Source organism: Schistocerca serialis, chromosome 8 (assembly GCF_023864345.2).
Source record: "Schistocerca serialis cubense isolate TAMUIC-IGC-003099 chromosome 8, iqSchSeri2.2, whole genome shotgun sequence".
In the NCBI taxonomy this organism is placed as follows: Eukaryota; Metazoa; Arthropoda; class Insecta; order Orthoptera; family Acrididae; genus Schistocerca; species Schistocerca serialis.
In genome coordinates, this window is record NC_064645.1 from 296,317,324 (window position 1) to 296,339,746 (window position 22,423).

Sequence of the window (22,423 nt, forward strand, 5' to 3'; positions counted from 1 at the left end):
TTTTGTAAATAAGTTGTCAGCAGATTCCAGTAAAAACATATATGTTTTAGATTATACATGTTTTTTTCCCATGCAGTTTGTATCTGCACTGACCAAGATAAATGGCAGTTTGCTGTATTATTTACTATTAAGCAATAAATATGAAACTTTTAAATATTGGTAGTGAATCTAAATATTAATTTTCCACAATATATACTCCTGGAAATTGAAATAAGAACACCGTGAATTCATTGTCCCAGGAAGGGGAAACTTTATTGACACATTCCTGGGGTCAGATACATCACATTATCACACTGACAGAACCACAGGCACATGGACACAGGCAACAGAGCATGCACAATGTCGGCACTAGTGCAGTGTATATCCACCTTTCGCAGCAATGCAGGCTGCTATTCTCCCATGGAGACGATCATAGAGATGCTGGATGTAGTCCTGTGGAACGGCTTGCCATGCCATTTCCACCTGGCGCCTCAGTTGGACCAGCGTTCGTGCTGGACGTGCAGACCGCGTGAGACGACGCTTCATCCAGTCCCAAACATGCTCAATGGGGGACAGATCCGGAGATCTTGCTGGCCAGGGTAGTTGACTTACACCTTCTAGAGCACGCTGGGTGGCACGGGATACATGCGGACGTGCACTGTCCTGTTGGAACAGCAAGTTCCCTTGCCGGTCTAGGAATGGTAGAACGATGGGTTCGATGATGGTTTGGATGTACCGTGCACTATTCAGTGTCCCCTCGACGATCACCAGTGGTGTACGGCCAGTGTAGGAGATCGCTCCCCACACCATGATGCCGGGTGTTGGCCCTGTGTGCCTCGGTCGTATGCAGTCCTGATTGTGGCGCTCACCTGCACGGCGCCAAACACGCATACGACCATCATTGGCACCAAGGCAGAAGCGACTCTCATCGCTGAAGACGACATGTCTCCATTCGTCCCTCCATTCACGCCTGTCGCGACACCACTGGAGGCGGGCTGCACGATGTTGAGGCGTGAGCGGAAGACGGCCTAACGGTGTGCGGGACCGTAGCCCAGCTTCATGGAGACGGTTGCGAATGGTCCTCGCCAATACCCCAGGAGCAACAGTGTCCCTAATTTGCTGGGAAGTGGTGGTGCGGTCCCCTACGGCACTGCGTAGGATCCTACGGTCTTGGCGTGCATCCGTGCGTCGCTGCGGTCCGGTCCCAGGTCGACGGGCACGTGCACCTTCCGTCGACCACTGGCGACAACATCGATGTACCGTGGAGACCTCACGCCCCACGTGTTGAGCAATTCGGCGGTACGTCCACCCGACCTCCCGCATGCCCACTATACGCCCTCGCTCAAAGTCCGTCAACTGCACATACGGTTCACGTCCACGCTGTCGCGGCATGCTACCAGTGTTAAAGACTGCGATGGAGCTCCGTATGCCACGGCAAACTGGCTGACACTGACGGCGGCGGTGCACAAATGCTGCGCAGCTAGCGCCATTCGACGGCCAACACCGCAGTTCCTGGTGTGTCCGCTGTGCCGTGCGTGTGATCATTGCTTGTACAGCCCTCTCGCAGTGTCCGGAGCAATTATGGTGGGTCTGACACACCGGTGTCAATGTGTTCTTTTTTCCATTTCCAGGAGTGTATGAATGAGACTATTGTTACTATATCACATCAAGAACTATTCTAAAATGTTTTGATGATTGACTGTTAAATAATTCAGTATTTTGAAACATTACTGCCTTTCCTCCCAGCTTACAACATTTAATATATGCGGGCATGGCTTTTTATTTCAAATAATTGTTGAAACTCTTATGTTGAATTTAAGGGATTTGGCTGTTTGCCAGTTTCTGAAACAGTAGCAATTTAAATAGGTTCAGCAGACATGCAAATTGAATAGGGATTTCCCTAGGTTTCAGAACTTACTATACTGTTTCTTTATCAGAATATAGAGACAGGAATAAATAGCAAAAGTGACAAGAAAATGTGTGTGCAGAGGAGGAGAGAATAAATTGTTGTGAATGTTATTTCAAGGCAGATGTAAATGGCAAGACAGAATTTTGACATAACAATCCACAATAACAAGACACACATTCTAAGGCATAACTAGCTGCCAGCAATCAGTAAGGCAGAAAATAATAGAGATAATTTTTTTTGCTCCATAGCTAAACCATGTAAATGCTAATAAAAACCACCAGAACTTTATTTCAGGTATGTTTATTGCACCAGACATGCCATAATAAACATACCTGTAATTTTTTTGCCAACATTTACAATAAGCCACACATGGGTAGTAAGTCTTGGACAGAAACAAGAAAATAACAAAACAGGTAGTGTTCTTCATTGAAATTGAATAAGTAAAAAAGTAACATAACTGATATTATACTGAAATAATATTAACATGGATACTAAATCAAACAGTGGAAAGTCCAGGATGGAATAACAACAGCATTATGTAAAGAATAGATTGATGATCACCAAATAGAGGATATGCTGAATGACAGACAAGCACACAAACAGACTGCATACATAGAGCTGTCTCTCACTCTCTGAGAGGGGCAATGGTCATGTGATTTTGTCAACAAAAAGGTTTTGACTATAATGAAACATTCAGTCCTGTTGCTAGATACGATACAATTAGAGCAATTTTGAGTGTTTCTGCTGGTGAGCAACTTCAGTTGGCACAATTCGATGTAAAATCTGCTTTTTTGAATATCTTCTTAAAAGAAGAGATATATATGGAGCAGCCTGAGGTATTTAGTGTTGGAACAGATCAGGTATGCAAACTTCATAAAAGTTTATGTGGACTAAAACAATCTCCAAGGTGTTGGAACCAATGGTTCCAGGATTTCCTAATAAATCTTGGGCTTGTGAAAAGTAAGGCAGATCCATGATTGTTCTATAGAGAAAACTGTGATGACTTGTTGATGTTAGTTCTGTATGTTGATGATGGATTAATATCTGCAAGTAAGGAGAAGGATGTTGAAGTTTTTCTAAAGGAAATTCAAGATGGATTTAAAATTACTGTTGAGCCAGTAGGATATTTCTTAAATATTAATATTGTATGTCACGATAATGGATCAATAGAGATTAATCAAGAAAGTTATGCTAAAGATATTCTTCAACAGTTTAAAATGACAGAGGCAAATCCTGTGTCAACTCCAATTGAGCAGTATCTGCAGTCAAATGAGTTAACCATTGATAAACCAACTAATGCTCCATATCGAGAAGCAGTTGGCTGTCTTATGCATTTAGCTGTTGGTACAAGGCCTGATATAGCATTTGCAGTGAGCTATGTGTCAAAATTTTTAGAGAATCCTCGAGAAAATCACTGGTCTGTGGTAAAAAGAATCCTAAAATATATAAAGGTTCATTGTCATTGGGTATAAAATATGATGCTAGCCATCCAAACAGAAGACTGGAGATATATACTGATGCTGATTATGCCAGTGATCCAGCAACCCCATGCTCAGCTAGCAGAGTGGTTGCAAGATTTTGTGAAGGAGCACTTACCTGGGCTAGTAGGCGGCAACATTGCCTATCACTGTCAACAACAGAGTCGGAGTATGTGGCTGCCAGTGAAGGGGCAAGAGAAGGAATGTGGCTATCTAAGCTCTATGAAGAAATTTCACCACTGGAGAGTGTTCCTGTTCTTATAGTTGATAATGCAAGTGCTATTAAACTTGCCAAAAATCCTGAATTTCACAAGAGGTCAAAGCATATTAATGTTCGCATGCACTACATCTGTAAGAAGATTCAAGAAGGCCAGCTAGCCATTGAGAATGTACCAGGTAATCAGCAAGCTGCAGATATTCTCACCGTTGCCACATGTCCAGCTTAAATATTTAAGATCATTAATTGGAATGTGTTAAGTACTGCATTTAGCGAGATAAACATTTAGGGGAAGTGTTGAAGTGAAATGTTTATGTTAATCTCTCTGCTGTGTACTATATCTATGTCTTTGGTTGGTGTCATAAAGTAAAATACATGTGTCTTGTTATGGCAACTACATCGTGCATATGCTTTATGTTGTGCCCTATATTTCTTTCTTGGGGTTTCTGCAGTCTATTGTACTGTATTTATTTGGTCCAGTAAATCTTACATGTACAGTTTCATGTTTCCAATAATGAATACATTTTTTCAGCTATGATTTATAATTAAGTCAGTAGCTAGAAAATTACAACTGAAAAAAAAATGTTATTAGTTCTTTCAAATTAATGTGAATCCTGGATTAGAATATTGCAGTTAAAAGCCTTACATTACCTGCTGTTACAGAAGTTTTAATTAGATCAACAATCTTTCACAGAGGAGTAGGTCATCTTCCAAATAAAGTAGATAAAAATAAACAGAAACAAAACAAAATCTAATAGCTATCTCTGATATTTATTATATACAATTGCAGTTCCATGGGCTCCAGCCTGTCTGTTCTGGGCTAGGCTCAACAAGTACATGGGACCTTTCTTGCGGTGGTCAGCTACAGCAGACTGCAGCACTGCTCAGTGGAATGATGAGATGCTTCTGCAGACAGCTGCAAAACGGTATTCACACAGGAGAAAGTGGGCTCATGAGACACTAGTCCAGTATTACCAGGTAATTTATTCATTTACTATAGAAATAAGTCAGTGTAATAATCCCACTAAAACAACAATCAGTATACTATGGCGGAGCTGAACTGATGAATTACCCAAAGCATCCAAGTTCTGGAAAAAAAGAGAGATGGTGATTGACTTACTGTAAAGTATTATTTTCTTTATTTTTGTCTCACTCACTTTTTTATGATACTAGAGACAGGGCACAAGCTCAGGCAGGGGAGAGAAATTGATCGTGATTTTTTGCCCCCTCTCAGAGGAACCCAGACAAAATTTTCTGTAATTAATTTTGGGAAATCAGATGAGGATTTAAATTTTGTTTCACACATTTGTGAGTTCAAATTGTTTTGTAAGACAGATCTGTTTTTACAATCTGAGAAAAATTTAACAGCCAAAGAAGAAGGTCCTTTCCAGAAATATTAATAAAATATGTCCCATGAATTGAATATAGTTATTAATTTTGTCACTCATTTTTGCTCTTATATTTTCCTTTTGTAAATAACAAGAAATGGCATTAGAATTTTTGTCTATTTCATTAAAAAAAAATTTTTTCCAATAGGGCATTTGGTCAGAGAAGGAAAATCCACAGCTGGTTGCACATCTTTTAACACAACCTAATAATAGTGATGGATGGTAAGTCATCTAAAAGTAAAATATTTAATGCTTCAAAGAAAATAAAAAAGTTTTATAGTTTGCATATAAATTTGTCTTACACTGCATGTGAGATATTTTATATGGAGTCTCCATTCTAAAAACAAGTTGTGAATTTCTGAGCATTTCCAATGAAAAGCTGAATGATTTTTTGTATATTTAAATTATCATATTCTGCTACTTACAATTCTCAAACATGTAATGTGCTACTGGCTTTGACTTTGGATAGAGGGGATGCTCTAGTTTGTATTACAGATAAAATGATAGAAACTCATAATTTATTTCAGAAATGACCTTGTCCAGAATTTTCATTCCTTTTCCTGCTTGTAGAGAAAATGGTTAATTTTAAACTTTAATGCAGAAGTGCCACTTGACAAAGGGACCTTCAGCTAACAGGAAGTATTTCTGGCGTAAAAGTTTCCTCTCATATTTTGTCTGTAAGTGACTCTTGTAAGCAAAATTTATACCACATTTCCCTTTACATAAATATAGATAACTTTATCTTTTACTGCATAAATAACATTCACATCTCAGTAACCTTCGCTTTAGTCAGTGTCCTATGGATTTGTCTATACACACAGTCACTCAGTCGTCTAATATCCAATGAATACTCTTCCCTTATTATGTTCTGTGGGTATGATATGTTTTCTACAGTCTGCCCCTTAGTTCATGTTAGTGCCAGTGATAACAAAATCCCATAATTTACCAACAGCGTTTTCACGCCTTTTAAATATCTTCATGTTTATTTTCTGTCATGTTATATACTTCATTGCTATGCCATGTGTATGTATTAACCTCAAATTAGCAAAACAAAATTGTGTTTAATTTGCACTACAACTTAACACCCCAGATCTCTCACAAGCTTGAGTCATGTAATATTGAATAAATTTTCTTCTCTCCAAATCTTTCAATTTAGATTATTTGTTTTTTTATCTCCAGAATGAGGCTTTTACTCTGCAGCAGAGTGTGTGCTCTTTAGAATCTTCCTGGCAAATGAAAACTGTGCTCGACCGTGACTCAAATTCATGTCCTTAATTTCTACAGGCAATGTTCTTGCCATCTGAGCTACATGGATATGACTTGGTATCCACCCTCACAGCTCCAAACGGCTAATCATCTTGATTTATTTTACCTTGCTTCCTCTTAAACTGTACCAAATCAACAATAAAAATTTTGATATGTTTTTCAGGAACTATTTTACTTCAGTTCAACTGAGGTTTCTCCCTCCTCCCTTTCTTTGTGTCTCTTCCTTTTACTTTTGCAAGATTTCACCTTATTATCTTTCCTGTTTTTGTTGGGGACCCATTGGCCCACAGAGGTTCTTGTCTCAGGTATTTTGTGGTTCCCATAATTTAAAATGTATAATCAGTATTAATATTTCTATATGCAGATTTTACACATTTTTTGAAGTACAGAATATCCTGCCTCTAGTAGCCTACCTCATTTTCATTCTCCACTAACTCATTACATAAATACAGCTGTTAATATGAGAAGTACTTATGTTTTGGAGGGAAGAGATGGGAACCTCACAACTCTTATGTTAAGACCTACTCAGTGTTCTCTTTTCCCTAACTTCATTATTGTAAACATTGTCATATTCTTTGTCCCCATTTCCACAAATGATCTAACTGCCTGCCATGAATTTATTATTCTTAGGGACAGGAAAACTTCACAAAACCAACACTGCAGAAAATATAACCAGTTTTTACAACATCTTATAAAATTTGACATTTTCACATATAAAAGTGTTATAAATCTGAGGATGTCTGTTTACTAATATTTGTAACTGATAGTTATTGAATATTGAAATTGGCTTTTGGCTTTTTTGGTATCAGAATGTTTGCTGGTGGCACTCCTATAAGAACAGTGGCACCACCAGTGTAGATGGTGTCAACTTCTACACTGGTCAGCAGCTGCACTGGTGGTGCCACTGCTCCCATAGGAGTGCCACGACAATGTGCATTGACACCATCTATGGCAGCATGATTTAATTGCTGACCAATCAAAGGTTGTCCATGGGCCATACAAGACCACCATAGCAGCAGCCACCAAGACATTCAGACACTGCTGACAAAGGTGACAAATCATTGAAATCTTGAAGTTTTTCCCTAAATTGATGCAACAAGAAGTCCAAGAATACTTATACAAGACTTTTGTTGTGAAAAATTTCAGTCTTCTAAATCACCATATTTGGTGGTTTTTGTATTTGTATTTCTGTGCTACCTTCAAGCCATTTTTTGTATGCTCTGTTGCAAAAAAATAACACCAAAACTGGTAAACAAGTAACACCTAAATTATCAAAATATCCATGGGTGTGCTGCCGGTCTATAGTGTCCAACGGGCACAATATTTCGGCGATCATACATGTCGCCATCATCAGGTGAACTGAAGGACTGAGCTCCTGTGAACGTGCCGGCATGGTGATCCGTACGATATGGCTGCTCAGAGGGAACTGGGTTCGGTCGCGGCGGCGGCCGATTTAAATGCCCTCCGCCCGCGGCGCGCTATCTCCGACGTCCGCGCCCCGCGCCACGGTCGTGCGGTGGAACAGATTGCGACAGCATCTGAGATGACGTCGGTGTGATGGCTCTGTCCACCGTGGTCATCACAACTATACGTTTGCTCGATTTACTCTTAATTAACCCGATCGCTGGTTCCCAAGCCTTGCTAAGATTATAGCCACAGTCACAGTTTATGAGGTCGTCATTGGTGCGAATTTCGATGGCCTCTCTAACAATGCTGTCCCAGTATCTCGACGTCTGTACCAGAATCCTCGTGCGGTCATACTCCATGGCGTGATTTTCCGACAAACAATGTTCAGCGACCGCCGACTTGCTCGGATACATCAGTTAAGTGTGCCTCTGGTGTTCACGGCATCGATCCTTGACGGTATGCATCGTCTGACCAATATACGACTTGCCACATTGACACGGAATCTGGTACATGCCAGGGCTTCCTCAAACCGAGGTCATCTTTGGCGCTCCCCACCAGTGCACGAGTTTTATTTGGAGGACAAAACACAGTTCCGACCCGGTGTTTCTTCAGAATGCGGGCGATTTTCCCCGAGAGTGTGCCTGTGTATGGAATAAATGCAGTACCTACCTCCTCCCTCGTGACTTCATCCATCTCAACAGGTTGTGCTGCAGTGGTTGGGCGGAGAGCACGTTGAATCTGCCACTCTGAGTACCCATTGTTTCGAAATACAGTTCTCAGATGTTCCAATTCCTGGGGTAGACTCTCTGCGTCAGAGATAGTGCGCGCCCTATGTACTAGAGTTTTAAGTACCCCATTCCTCTGTGAAGGGTAGTGGCAGCTGTCTGCGTGCAAATACAGATCAGTGTGCGTAGTCTTCCAATACACCACATGACCTAGGGTGCCATCAGCCCTTCTCTTGACCAAGACGTCAAGGAAAGGTAATTTACCCTCCGTTTCAGTCTCCATAGTGAATTTGATGTTGGGGTGTATGGAGTTTAGATGTGTAAGAAAGTCAAGGAGTTTATCCATACCATGTGGCCAGATGACGAACGTGTCGTCCATGTAACGGAAAAAGCAAGTAGGTTTCCATACGGATGACGACAGAGCTTCCTCCGCGAAGTTCTCCATGTACAAATTCGCTACTACCGGTGAGGGTGGGCTACCCATGGCGACTCCCTCCGTTTGTTCGTAGTATTCCCCATTATAAAGAAAATACGTGGAAGTCAAGACATGCCTAAAAAGTTCAGTGGTCTTCTCGTCAAACTTCTGACTAATCAATTCTAGTGACTCTCGCAGGGGTACCCTCATAAACAAGGAAACGACGTCAAAACTCTCCATGATATCTGACTCATCCAACCTGAAGCTATCAAGGCGTTTAACAAAATCCATGTAATTAAGGATGTGATGAGGGCATTTACCCACATAAGGACTTAATATTCCCGGTTGGTATTTGGCCAACAAATATGTAGGTGCCCTGATGTTGCTGACAATGGGGCGTAATGGTACCCCCTCTTTGTGAACCTTCGGGAGTCCATATAGTCTAGGCAGTACCGGACCTTGGGGTAACAATTTCTTAGCGTCACCCTCCGGTAAATCTGCATCCTTGAGAAGTGCCCTCGTCTTGTTCTCCACCTTCTTTCTAGGGTCAACGCTGATCTTCTGGTAGGAATCGTCATTTAGCAGGCTCTGCATCTTATCAGTGTAGTCCTTATGGGAGACAACAACTGTAGCATTGCCTTTGTCAGCCGGTAAGACAACAATTTCAGAGCGCTCCCTAAGATCACGAATGGCCGCCCTCTCTTTACTGCTGATTTTTGACTTCATCGGCTTGGATTTCGTCAACGCACGACAGGTATCACGATGTATTTCCTCGGCTGATTCTGGCGGAAGTCGAGCTGCAACCTGTTCAACAGCACTAACAATTTCTGCGACCGGAGTGAACTTGGGGGTGGGAGCGAAGTTGAGACCTTTCTGCAAAACTGAGACCGCATCATCACTCAACACCATGCCACTCAAATTGATGACAGTCTTGCACGGAACCTGCAGAGATGGTTTGTCAAGGAGACATGAGAACTTGGCTGTTTGCCGTCCCGTAGCCTTTTTATGGGCGGAATCAGCTGACACCCAGGTGACACCATCAATCTAATCCCAGGAACAAGAAGTGAACTTACTAGCCAGTTGCAAATGTAGTTTGAGTAATTCCTGTGAGATAAACTCAAGGCTCCCTCACAGGAGCTCAGTCCGTCAGTTCACCTGATGATGGCGATATGTGTGATCGCCGAAATATTGTGCCCGTTGGACACTATAGACCGGCAGCACACCTGTGGATATTTTGATTATCAAATACCCCGGGAGAAACTCAAGAATCACATCATACACCTTTACGGGGAGGAGATGTATCACAGCATGAAGAAATTTGAAAAGTTGCGCCACCGTAGATGTCGTTTGCTAAGTACTTTGCCTTTCTAAAGAGATGTCGTTCCGAGAATGTTGTTCCAAATTTTGCTAAGGTTATGCATCACATTGATTGTGCAGCAGCTAAGAGAATCAAAAAACGAGCCAACCTCGCATTGGTATATGAGAGAGTGCAATTCACCCGCCGGAGCCTTGAGTTTATCTCACAGGAATTACTCAAACTACATTTGCAACTGGCTAGTAAGTTCACTTCTTGTTCCTGGGATTGGATTGATGGTGTCACCTGGGTGTCAGCTGATTCCGCCCATAAAAAGGCTACGGGACGGTAAACAGCCAAGTTCTCACGTCTCCTTGACAAACCATCTCTGCAGGTTCCGTGCAAGACTGTCATCAATTTGAGTGGCATAGTGTTGAGTGATGATGCGGTCTCGGTTTTGCAGAAAGGTCTCAACTTCGCTCCCACCCCCAAGTTCACTCCGGTCGCAGAAATTGTTAGTGCTGTTGAACAGGTTGCAGCTCGACTTCCGCCAGAATCAGCCGAGGAAATACATCGTGATACCTGTCATGCGTTGACGAAATCCAAGCCGATGAAGTCAAAAATCAGCAGTAAAGAGAGGGCGGCCATTCGTGATCTTAGGGAGCGCTCTGAAATTGTTGTCTTACCGGCTGACAAAGGCAATGCTACAGTTGTTGTCTCCCATAAGGACTACACTGATAAGATGCAGAGCCTGCTAAATGACGATTCCTACCGGAAGATCAGCGTTGACCATACAAAGAAGGTGGAGAACAAGACGAGGGCACTTCTCAAGGATGCAGATTTACTGGAGGGTGACGCTAAGAAATTGTTACCCCAAGGTCCGGTACTGCCTAGACTATATGGACTCCCGAAGGTTCACAAAGAGGGGGTACCATTACGCCCCATTGTCAGCAACATCAGGGCACCTACATATTTGTTGGCCAAATACCAACCGGGAATATTAAGTCCTTATGTGGGTAAATGCCCTCATCACATCCTTAATTCCATGGATTTTGTTAAACGCCTTGATAGCTTCAGGTTGGATGAGTCAGATATCATGGAGAGTTTTGACGTCGTTTCCTTGTTTATGAGGGTACCCCTGCGAGAGTCACTAGAATTGATTAGTCAGAAGTTTGACGAGAAGACCACTGAACTTTTTAGGCATGTCTTGACTTCCACGTATTTTCTTTTTAATGGGGAATACTACGAACAAACGGAGGGAGTCGCCATGGGTAGCCCACTCTCACCGGTGGTAGCGAATTTGTACATGGAGAACTTCGAGGAGGAAGCCCTGTTGTAATCTGTATGGAAACCTACTTGCTTTTTCCGTTACATGGAGGACACGTTCGTCATCTGGCCACATGGTATGGATAAACTCCTTGACTTTCTTACACATCTAAACTCCATACACCCCTACATCAAATTCACTATGGAGACTGAAACGGAGGGTAAATTACCTTTCCTTGACGTCTTGGTCAAGAGAAGGGCTGATGGCACCCTAGGTCATGTGGTGTATTGGAAGACTACGCACACTGATCTGTATTTGCACGCAGACAGCTGCCACTACCCTTCACAGAGGAATGGGGTACTTAAAACTCTAGTACATAGGGCGCGCACTATCTCTGACGCAGAGAGTCTACCCCAGGAATTGGAACATCTGAGAACTGTATTTCGAAATAATGGGTACTCAGAGTGGCAGATTCAACGTACTCTCCGCCCAACCACTGCAGCACAACCTGTTGAGATGGATGAAGTCACGAGGGAGGAGGTAGGTACTGCATTTGTTCCATACACAGGCACACTCTCGGGGAAAATCGCCCGCATTCTGAAGAAACACCGGGTCGGAACTGTGTTTTGTCCTCCAAATAAAACTCGTTCACTGGTGGGGAGCGCCAAAGATGACCTCGGTTTGAGGAAGCCCTGGCATGTACCAGATTCCGTGTCAATGTGGCAAGTCGTATATTGGTCAGACGATGCATACCGTCAAGGATCGATGCCGTGAACACCAGAGGCACACTTAACTGATGTATCCGAGCAAGTCGGCGGTCGCTGAACATTGTTTGTCGGAAAATCACGCCATGGAGTATGACCGCACGAGGATTCTGGTACAGACGTCGAGATACTGGGACAGCATTGTTAGAGAGGCCATCGAAATTCGCACCAATGACGACCTCATAAACTGTGACTGTGGCTATAATCTTAGCAAGGCTTGGGAACCAGCGATCGGGTTAATTAAGAGTAAATCGAGCAAACGTATAGTTGTGACGACCACGGCGGACAGAGCCATCACACCGACGTCATCTCAGATGCTGTCGCAATCTGTTCCACCGCACGACCGTGGCGCGGGGCGCGGACGTCGGAGATAGCGCGCCGCGGACGGAGGGCATTTAAATCGGCCACCGCCGCGACCGAACCCAGTTCCCTCTGAGCAGCCATATCATACGGATCACCATGCCGGCACGTTCACAGGAGCTCAGTCCTTCAGTTCACCTGATGATGGTAACATGTATGATCGCCGAAATATTGTGCCCGTTGGATACTATAGACCGGCAGCACACCGGTGGATATTTTGATTATCAAATACGCCGGGAGAAATTCAAGAATCACAACACCTAAATTGGTCATAAAATAAAACAGTTTTTCCCCACCCCTACATATTCTGCATTTCTATTTCTTGACTTACGAGCTTGTTTAAATTCAGTAACTTCCTTAATGCCATCATGTCATGGGAAATCATTTTTTGCTACATAGCTATCCTACATTAATCAAAAGTTTTCATTCTTATTAATTTCCCTGTACACTTCACTCTGTTCTATAAAAATGGTCCTCACTTAAGCTGTTTTATTCACTGCTTATCTACTCTGATTATATCTTCCTTCAAATGATAGTTATTCATTTTTCTTGAAAGTTACTCATTTAGTACAGTCAATTTATATTTGATAATGTTTTTCACAGCTTGATCTGTTTTTTCTTTTACTCTCCCCACCCTCTCAACCTGTATGGAATTCAGCAAATACATAAGCTGTGTGAAAAGCCCCTTCGTCCCTATAGCGCTTTTAAGAGATGGGAAAGCAAAAGTTTCTAATATCGTTTAAACAACACAGAATTAAAAATAAAATGAAATTTAATAAAAGTAAATAAATTGATTTCCTGTGGTAGCAACTGTTACATGTTTCTCACCTGTGAAAACTTTTTCAAATCAAGATTTCAGAAGTTGGTAGCATTATTAAAAAGAAAAAAATGGAGAGTAAAGTGTAAATCCTCTTCACTAATGCCGTTATTTACTCTCAACAACATGTCCAAATCTCTGTGATGAATTATTTACAAATAAATAAAAAATATTTAAAGAGTAATATTCAAGCCAAGGAAAAAATTTGGTGCATTTACCATATTCCTTCATCCACTGAAAGAGAAAAACCTTGAAAAGTATAATTTTTCTCAGCATGTTGCTTTCCTTTTCTTGGCAGCCTTGGAGAAACTATAAATTAAAAACACTTCCTACTAAGAATATTGGCAATCTTATTTCACTGTATTGAATCAAAATAAATAAATACGAGGTGCATTCAAGTTATAAGGCCTCCGATTTTTTTTCTAATTAACTACTCACCCGAAATCAATGAAACTGGCATTACTTCTCGACGTAATCGCCCTGCAGACGTACACATTTTTCACAACGCTGATGCCATGATTCCATGGCAGTGGCAAAGGCTTCTTTAGGAGTCTGTTTTGACCACTGGAAAATCACTGAGGCAATAGCAGCACGGCTGGTGAATGTGCGGCCACGGAGAGTGTCTTTCATTGTCAGAAAAAGCCAAAAGTCACTAGGAGCCAGGTCAGGTGAGTAGGGAGCATGAGGAATCACTTCATAGTTGTTATCACGAAGAAACTGTTGCGTAATGTTAGCTCGATGTGCGGGTGTGTTGTCTTGGTGAAACAGCACATGCGCAGCCCTTCACGGATGTTTTTGCTGCAGTGCAGGAAGGAATTTGTTCTTCAAAACATTTTCGTAGGATGCACCTGTTACCGTAGTGCCCTTTGGAACGCAATGGGTAAGGATTATGCCCTCGCTGTCCCAGAACATGGACACCATCATTTTTTCAGCACTGGCGGTTACTCGAAATTTTTTTGGTGGCGATGAATCTGTGTGCTTCCATTGAGCTGACTGGCGCTTTGTTTCTGGATTGAAAAATGGCATCCACGTCTCATCCATTGTCACAACCAACGAAAAGAAAGTCCTATTCATGCTGTCGTTGCACGTCAACATTGCTTGGCAACATGCCACACGGGCAGCCATGTGGTCATCCGTCAGCATTCGTGGCACCCACCTGGATGACACTTTTCGCATTTTCAGGTCGTCATGCAGGATTGTGTGCACAGAACCCACAGAAATGCCAACTCTGGTGGCGATCTGTTCAACAGTCATTCGGCGATCCCCCAAAACAATTTTCTCCATTTTCTCGATCATGTCGTCAGACCGGCTTGTGCGAGCCTGAGGTTGTTTCGGTTTGTTGTCACACAATGTTCTGCCTTCATTAAACTGTCGCACCCACGAACACACTTTCGACACATCCATAACTCCATCACCACATGTCTCCTTCAACTGTCAATTAATTTCAATTGGTTTCACACCACGCAAATTCAGAAAACGCATGATTGCACGCTGTTCAAGTAAGGAAAACTTCGCCATTTTAAGTATTTAAAACAGTTCTCATTCTCGCTGCTGGTTGTAAAATTCCATCTGCCATATGATGCTGCCATCTCTGGGACGTATTGACAATGAACGCGGCCTCATTTTAAAACAATGCGCATGTTTCTATCTCTTTCCAGTCCAGATAAAAAAAATTGGAGGCCTTAGAACTTGAATGCACCTCGTAAACTCTGAAGCAATTATCACAGCACTTCACCATTGATATTCAGTGCACTGCGAAATCTTTCTCCATGCTTCTCATACTTTGCAGATATCCAGAGACTTTTCACAGTGCATGTACAGAGTCCATGCCTTCTTCTCTTCATCTCTACTTCTGTGTTTGTCTGAGTCAGTACACCTCATCTCAAAATGACAACCTACAATAAGCTCATAGTTGAGGAATTGAGTGATCAGTGCGCACATATATAAGACTGGAAACAGTGCTAAACTTTCAGATAGTGTGGTCACCTGACTGTGAAGGTGCACTGCCATGAAAGTTTAGCATTTTTGTTGTATGTGTATTCTGTAGTTATATTTGAAGAAGAACATTGTCCAAATGCTTAGCAATGTTTTCAATCTTGTTTGTTCGTTTGTTGACATTTGCACACTTAAAATACAGAATTAGTTGTTACCTTAATGTATTCCATTATTTATGGTCCACCAAGGACTTTACTTTAATGTAAAGACTTAGATAAAAAATTGACAGTATGCCTTTATCATGTACTACTGTAGTTTCTTAATAAATTTAACAATAAACAATTTACCTCTTAAACAATTTATCTCTGAAATAGTACATAAACATCAGCATCGTTAATTCATTCTCTCATTCATTCAGTCAATATCCATGTTCAGTCAGTGTTGTGTGTGTGCATGTAGCCCATTCTTTCTCCTTCTCACATTGGCTTCTGTTTATATGTGAATCAGTGCAGTTCCACTCCAATGGAAGCTTTCAGTAGCACTGCAACATGAATTGTAGATACAAAATCTGCCACAATGCATTAGTCCCATACAACAGTTTCTTAGCAAGCCTTAATAATAAATAGCTTACCTCAGAAATATTTAAATCATCACTATCAGTCTTTTATCCACTGCCCATGTTCATTCAGATGAACACTGCCAGTACTGCATTTCTGCAGGCGGAATATGTGGTGTAGGTTACATTGCGTGGAATGGGTAGTGTGGCAGACATGCATGAGGCAGGGAGAGGGAGAGGGAGTGGGGTGGGTCACTAGTAGCTCAGAGGAAGGCAGCCGGTTTGTTGACTGGAGATGTAGGAGGGTTAGGCACAGTTGTCAGAGCTGGTGGGGAGTGGTCCACACTGAATGGATGTGAATTACGTGAGGCTGACTGGACAGAGGATGGGAATATTTTTGGGAGAGGGGTGGGGACAATGGATCACCAGAGCATGAGAGGAGAATGTCTTGTAAGAATAATGCCCATGTATATAGTTCAGAGAAGCTGGTGGTGGAGGGAAGGATCCAGATGCCCCAGGTTGTGAAGCAGCCACTGAAATTGAGCATGCTATGCATATTTTGCCACCAGGAGGTCAACTTTGTTCTTGGCAACAGTTTTGTATGGCTATTCAACCTAGTGGACAGCTCGTTGGTAGTCATTCCCACATGGGATATGATCCCTGTGGCCAGGGTTGCTAATGGCATAGGGGTGGACTAGGATGTTGTCTAGGATGGTTTGGTGATGGGACGCCACTTTAGGAGGGGTAGGATGGTTCTTGGGTATGATGCCTCTCACGTCAGGGCACGATGAGGGATAATCAAAGCTCTAATGTTGGATATGGTTTTTATGTGGGTGGGCGGGACTCCTTTGTAGCTGACTCGTGCTGTTGGTGGTGGAATGATTGGGGGGTGGTGTCTGTCTGTGAAAGTCTTTATGAGACCTTCAGCATACTGGTCAAGATAGTTCTCATCACTGCAGGGACATCAGCCACAGGTGGCCAGACTGTATGAGAGGGATTTTTTGCTGTGAAAGGGATGGAGGTGTGAAAATGCAGGTGGTGAGGTGGTGGTTAGTGGGTTTAACCTGGACGAAGGTGTGAGTGGAGCCATCAGAGAGGTGAAGTTCAGTGTCAGGGGATCACATATTGGTTGAAGACCAGATAAAGCAAATGGGAGAGAAGGTGTTGGGGTTGTGATGGAGTGAGAATAAGGTGCCTTGGCCCTGAGTCCAGATCATGAAGATATTATGAGTGAACCTAAACCAGACTAGGGGTTAGGAGTTTTGGAAGGCTAGGAAGGTTACCTCTAGATGCCACATAAATAGGTCAGTGTTGGAAGGTGTTATGCCCTATGCTATGGCACAGTCATGGGCATCTGAATTTCTCCCTCCTGTGCCATCCTGTTTGTGGGCCTCTAGAGGAAACTTTCCCAAACTCCCAACCCATTGTCTGGTCCAGGTGCACTGATGATATGTCCATGATCTGGACTCAGAGACAAGACACCCTGTCCTTATTTCTCCACATTATCAACATCCTCTTTCCCATCTACTTTACCTGGTTCTTCTCAACTGACGTGCTATGTTCTTAGAGATTGGTCTCTGCCTTTTCAATGGCTCCATCTGCATCTCTGTCCACATTAAACCCATTAACCACCACCTCACCACCTGCATTTTGACAGCTGCCATCCCTTTCGTGCAAGAAAATCCCACTCACGCTGTCTAGCTACCTATGGAGGACATACCTACAGCAACAATAACTATCTTTCCCAGTGTGATGAAGGATTCATGAAGGCCTTCACAAAAAGACTCTACCACCAAACCTCATCCACAAACAGATTTTCCATGCCATATCCTGAAAAACACCCCAGTCATCAGACCACCACGAGTCGAACTACAAAAGGGAGCCACCCCCCCCCCCCCCCCCCCCCAATTCAGCCAACATCATCCTGGACTGGAACAACTGAACCATATGCATTGTCATTGTTAGGGCTTCGATTATTTTTCATCATGCCCTGAAATGAGAGACATCCTACCTAAGATTTTCCCACTCGTCCTAAAGTGGTGTTCCATCACTCACCCAACTTACACAACCCTTGCCACAGGGATCACATCCCTGTGAAGACGCACGTGCAAGACCTAACCAATCCACCCACCCAGCACACCCTACTCCAGTCTGTTACAGGGTTATCCTACCCCATCAGAGGCTGGGCCACCTGTGAAAGCAGCCTTCTTCTATACCAGCTCTGCTGCAAACACTGCACAGTTGTTTATGCTGGAATGACTACCAACCAGCTGTCCACTAGGTTGAATGGCCATCACCAAACTGTTGCCCAGAACAACCACCCCTCCCACCCACATTCCTAGCTGGCAAATGTGCTGCCTCCCTCTGAGCTGCTAGCCACCCACTCACACTCCATCTCCCTGCCTTGTGCATGTCTTCACATTTCACCCACCCCAACTGACACAAACCCCACCACAACATAGTCCACCTGCTGAAATGCAGTACTGGCAGTTTTTGTCCAGCCAGCACCACATAGGGGCATGGGTGTGTGTATGTGTGTTTGTGTGGTTTACTCTATCCCAAAAAAGGATTATTCAGAAAGCTAGCAAATTTTCTATTTTTGTGTCTGTGCCTGTTGGTGACTCATTGCTTCTACCTTTCAGTGAATGGACTCCATTAACACAAAAGTATTATAACCTTAAGTGACGCCACTCAAAATGTCATGTCGCTGCTACTCACCTGTCATTTTGCCACCTAGCCTACATTCCATGTTCGACTCCATCACATATGTTGTTATCTTTGATCGTCAGAGCACATCTTCAGTATTTGAACCAAAATGTCAATTTTTATGGGTTATTTAGCCTACCCACATCCGTGTTCACAAGTAATATAAAATAATAATATATCTTAGAATCAAATAAATAGATTGAACAAGATTAAATATATCTGTGCAAATGGTCTTTTGCTACTCATTGACTTTTTAATCTGTTTTTACTTTGTATTAGTCATCCATAGTAAATGCACACAAGTAATACAAGATATAATCACAAAAAATACTCTTAGAAAATTAACTGAATTCAGGTAATTCATATGACAACATATGTTCATTAACACCAAGAGGATTAATATTAAAACAAATTGTTAATATCCACTGCAAACAAATCTCATTTTCTGTTATTCCAACTGCAAGCCAAAGTTAAAATTATTGCACACCAGTGCTGACAAAACTACTTCAGTTTACAAGACTCAAATGCTGGACTTTTAATAATGAGCTGTATGACAGAATTTCTCAATAAACACAGACTAAAGTTTTGGAAAAAAACGACATTTTGTCTATGGAGTGTGTGATTGATTATTTTGTAAAAAGTTTTTTATTTGTTTATAGATGCAATCACATTTATGACACAGTCATAATCGGTTTCTGCCATACAATGACCATCTTCAGATTCTAAAGGCGGCCTACATTGAACACACGTTCATGCGTTGTCATTTTTACAGACTAAAGTTTCAGGAATTTGATGGTTTGACATGAGGAACAGACTAGAAACAACATTCAATCAAAAACATAAATGAGGTTGAGAGATCATAAAGTAATGTTAATAATGTAATAATAGTAATAACAATATTAATTTTCCAGCGCATTCCATTGTATGTGAAAGTATAATAAAGAAAACAAGTGTAATATTGGAGAAGAGGGAGAGCAGAGGAGATAAATGTTTCCAAGTAAGAGAAGAAAAGGGCACTTTCAGGAATAAAACTAAGACATTAAAAAATTCAAAGTTGAGGTTGTATGAGTGCTTGTGATGAGAGAAATTCAGCAAAGCACCCTAGTTGAAAGTAGTTTATTTCTACATATAAGGGAAAGCAGCATAATATTCCTTTAAGATTTGGTGACTGTTATATGTAAACATTTCCAAATGTATGATATCAATATAATAGAGGGAAACATTCCACGCGGGAAAAATATATTTAAAAACAAAGATGATGTGACTTACCATATGAAAGCGCTGGCAGGTCGATAGAAACACAAACAGACACATACATACACACAAAATTCAAGCTTTCGTAACAAACTGTTGCCTCATCAGGAAAGAGGGAAGGAGAGGGAAAGACGAAAGGAAGTGGGTTTTAAGGGAGAGGGTAAGGAGTCATTCCAATCCCGGGAGCGGAAATACTTACCTTAGGGGGGAAAAAAGGACGGGTATACACTCGCACACACACACATATCCATCCACACATATACAGACACAAGCAGACATATTTAAAGACCAGACTTACCTTAGGGGGAAAAAAGGACGGGTATACACTCACACACACACACATGTCTGCTTGTGTCTGTATATGTGTGGATTGATATGTGTGTGTGTGCGAGTGTATACCCATCCTTTCTCCCCCCTAAGGTAAGTCTTTCTGATCCTGCGATTGGAATGACTCCTTACCCTCTCCCTTAAAACCCACTTCCTTTCGTCTTTCCCTCTCCTTCCCTCTTTCCTGATGAGGCAACAGTTTGTTGCGAAAGCTTGAATTTTGTGTGTATGTATGTGTCTGTGTTTCTATTGACCTGCCAGCGCTTTTGTTTGGTAAGTCACATCATCTTTGTTTTTAAATATATGTTTCCCGCGTGGAATGTTTCCCTTTATTATATTCATTTCCAAATGTAATTATTTATTTCTCACTTCGTCATTTTTTCCATTTTCACAGCTATAATGATCGGAAATTGGAGGAATTACCATATCAGCTGTACAAAGTGAAAGGTTCCATAAAGGAAGAATTCTTATTAAATGATAAATGGCTTTATGACAAACTGTGTGGTTCTGACGTTCATCAGGTAGGAACATATTTTGAATATAATTAAAATTGTATATTGCAAGAACAGAGAAGCTAGGCTTTTGTCGTAAGAAATACTTGTTATGAAATAATCCAGATATCAAGCAGTTTCTCCTCATTCACCATAAAAAGTTTTGCTTGAAATGTATGTGATTTCTGTGCTATAAAGGAATCCAAGAGTTGTCATTGTGAGACCAAGAATTCCACATTGTGTCAACAACATGAACTTTCACAAAAATTTTATCGTAATTTTACATAAAACCAGTATGTATGTTGAAATGCTTTATAAGGACAATGGCACAGGCAAACATCAAAGCTTTAATCTCCTCTTGCTGAATTTCAGTTTGCTTTCCAAATTTCTCTTAGGCTTCATAACTTCCTAAATGTACAGATTGAATAGCATTATGGATACATCACAGCTTTGTCTCACTCCTTCCTCTACTACTGATTCCATTTCATGTTCTCACAACTTGCAGGCTGGTTTCTATACCTTTTGTACCCTGTATTTTATTCTATATACCTTCAGAATTTCAAAGAGTGTGTTCTAGCTGATACTGTCAAAAGCTTTCTCTAAATCTACAAACTGTATAAACATACGTTTGTCTTCCTTCAGTATATCATCCAAAATAAGTGATAGTGTCAGTATTTCCTTGTGTGTTTCTAAATTTCTCTGGAACCTAGCCTAATCTTCCTTGATGTTGGCTATTATCAATTTTTTCATTCTTTCATAAATAATTCATGTCTGAATTTTGTGGATATGATTTATTAAACTAATGATTCAGTAATTTGCACATTTGTTAGTACCTGCCTTTTTTCAATTGGAATCATTACATTCTTCTTAAAATCTGATGGTATTTCTCCTGTCCCATATATCTTGGGTATGAGATGGAATGGCTGGCTCTCCCAGTAATCTCATAATTCTGAAAGAATGACATCTAGTCTAAATGCCATGTTTCAACTTAGCTCTTTCAGTGCTCTATCAAATTCTTTTCTCATTATGACACCACTCATCTCTTCATCATCTATTTCCATTTATATCTCCATAATATTGTTTTGATATTTCTGCTTTGTATAGTCTTTTTATATATCAGGAAGTTATAATTAAACTTTCCCTATTTAACCCATTATAACACAGAAACTAATTATGGTATTAGTTCCAAACTTCATAGCATTAATGTCAAGGACATGAGGAAGAGAAATAATGCAGAATCAGTTCAATGAAACACTTTCAATGTACTGCTATGGTACATCATGCCACTATGTACCAGTACCATTACAGCTACAAAAGGGGCTCAATTTGATGCCCATCAGTGTTCAGAAGAGTCTGAAAGTGCAGGATGCATTCTGCACAGCAGAGCGAAGCATGTCCGTATGTATGCTGGCTACCCCTCTTGACATGCTACACTTCAGATCAGCAAATGTGTGAATGTTCCCCTGGTAAGCCCTGCCCTTCAGGTAGCCCCACAACCAGAAATCACAGGGAGTGATTGTGCCGGCCAAGCATTTGGAAACTATCAGCTGATAATTCAATCATTTCCAAATGTGTTTTGGAGAAGCAAGTGAACTTCATGAGCGATGTGCGGTAGGGCCCCATCTTGCATAAAACTGTTGAGTTCAATGTGTCTCTCTCCTGTAGGGTGGGTATGACATGCTGGCAAAGCATATCACAGTAATGCTGGCCAATCACACTGCAGTCTTTCGTCCTTGAGGGCCACCCTGTCCATAGGATAGTCCAGGGCCAGCCCTTATCAATTTCAATCTTTGCAAGAAAGTGGAGAGTGAAGTCAACATGTCGTTGTGCATCCTGTAGTGCAAGATGCTCTACAATATGGATCTTGTA

The 22,423-nt window shown here is 41.7% G+C and overlaps 1 protein-coding gene across 1 annotated transcript in view; it reads left to right on the forward strand.

Annotated features, from left to right (window-relative positions):
* Positions 1 to 22,423, forward strand: part of LOC126416144 (NACHT domain- and WD repeat-containing protein 1) — a 613,147-nt gene that overhangs the window by 536,767 nt on the left and 53,957 nt on the right. The window contains exons 18-20 of the mRNA XM_050083692.1: positions 4,374 to 4,561; positions 5,120 to 5,193; positions 20,458 to 20,584. Of these exons, the coding sequence (XP_049939649.1) occupies positions 4,374 to 4,561; positions 5,120 to 5,193; positions 20,458 to 20,584 (389 nt within the window). The remainder of the gene's footprint in view (positions 1 to 4,373; positions 4,562 to 5,119; positions 5,194 to 20,457; positions 20,585 to 22,423) is intronic.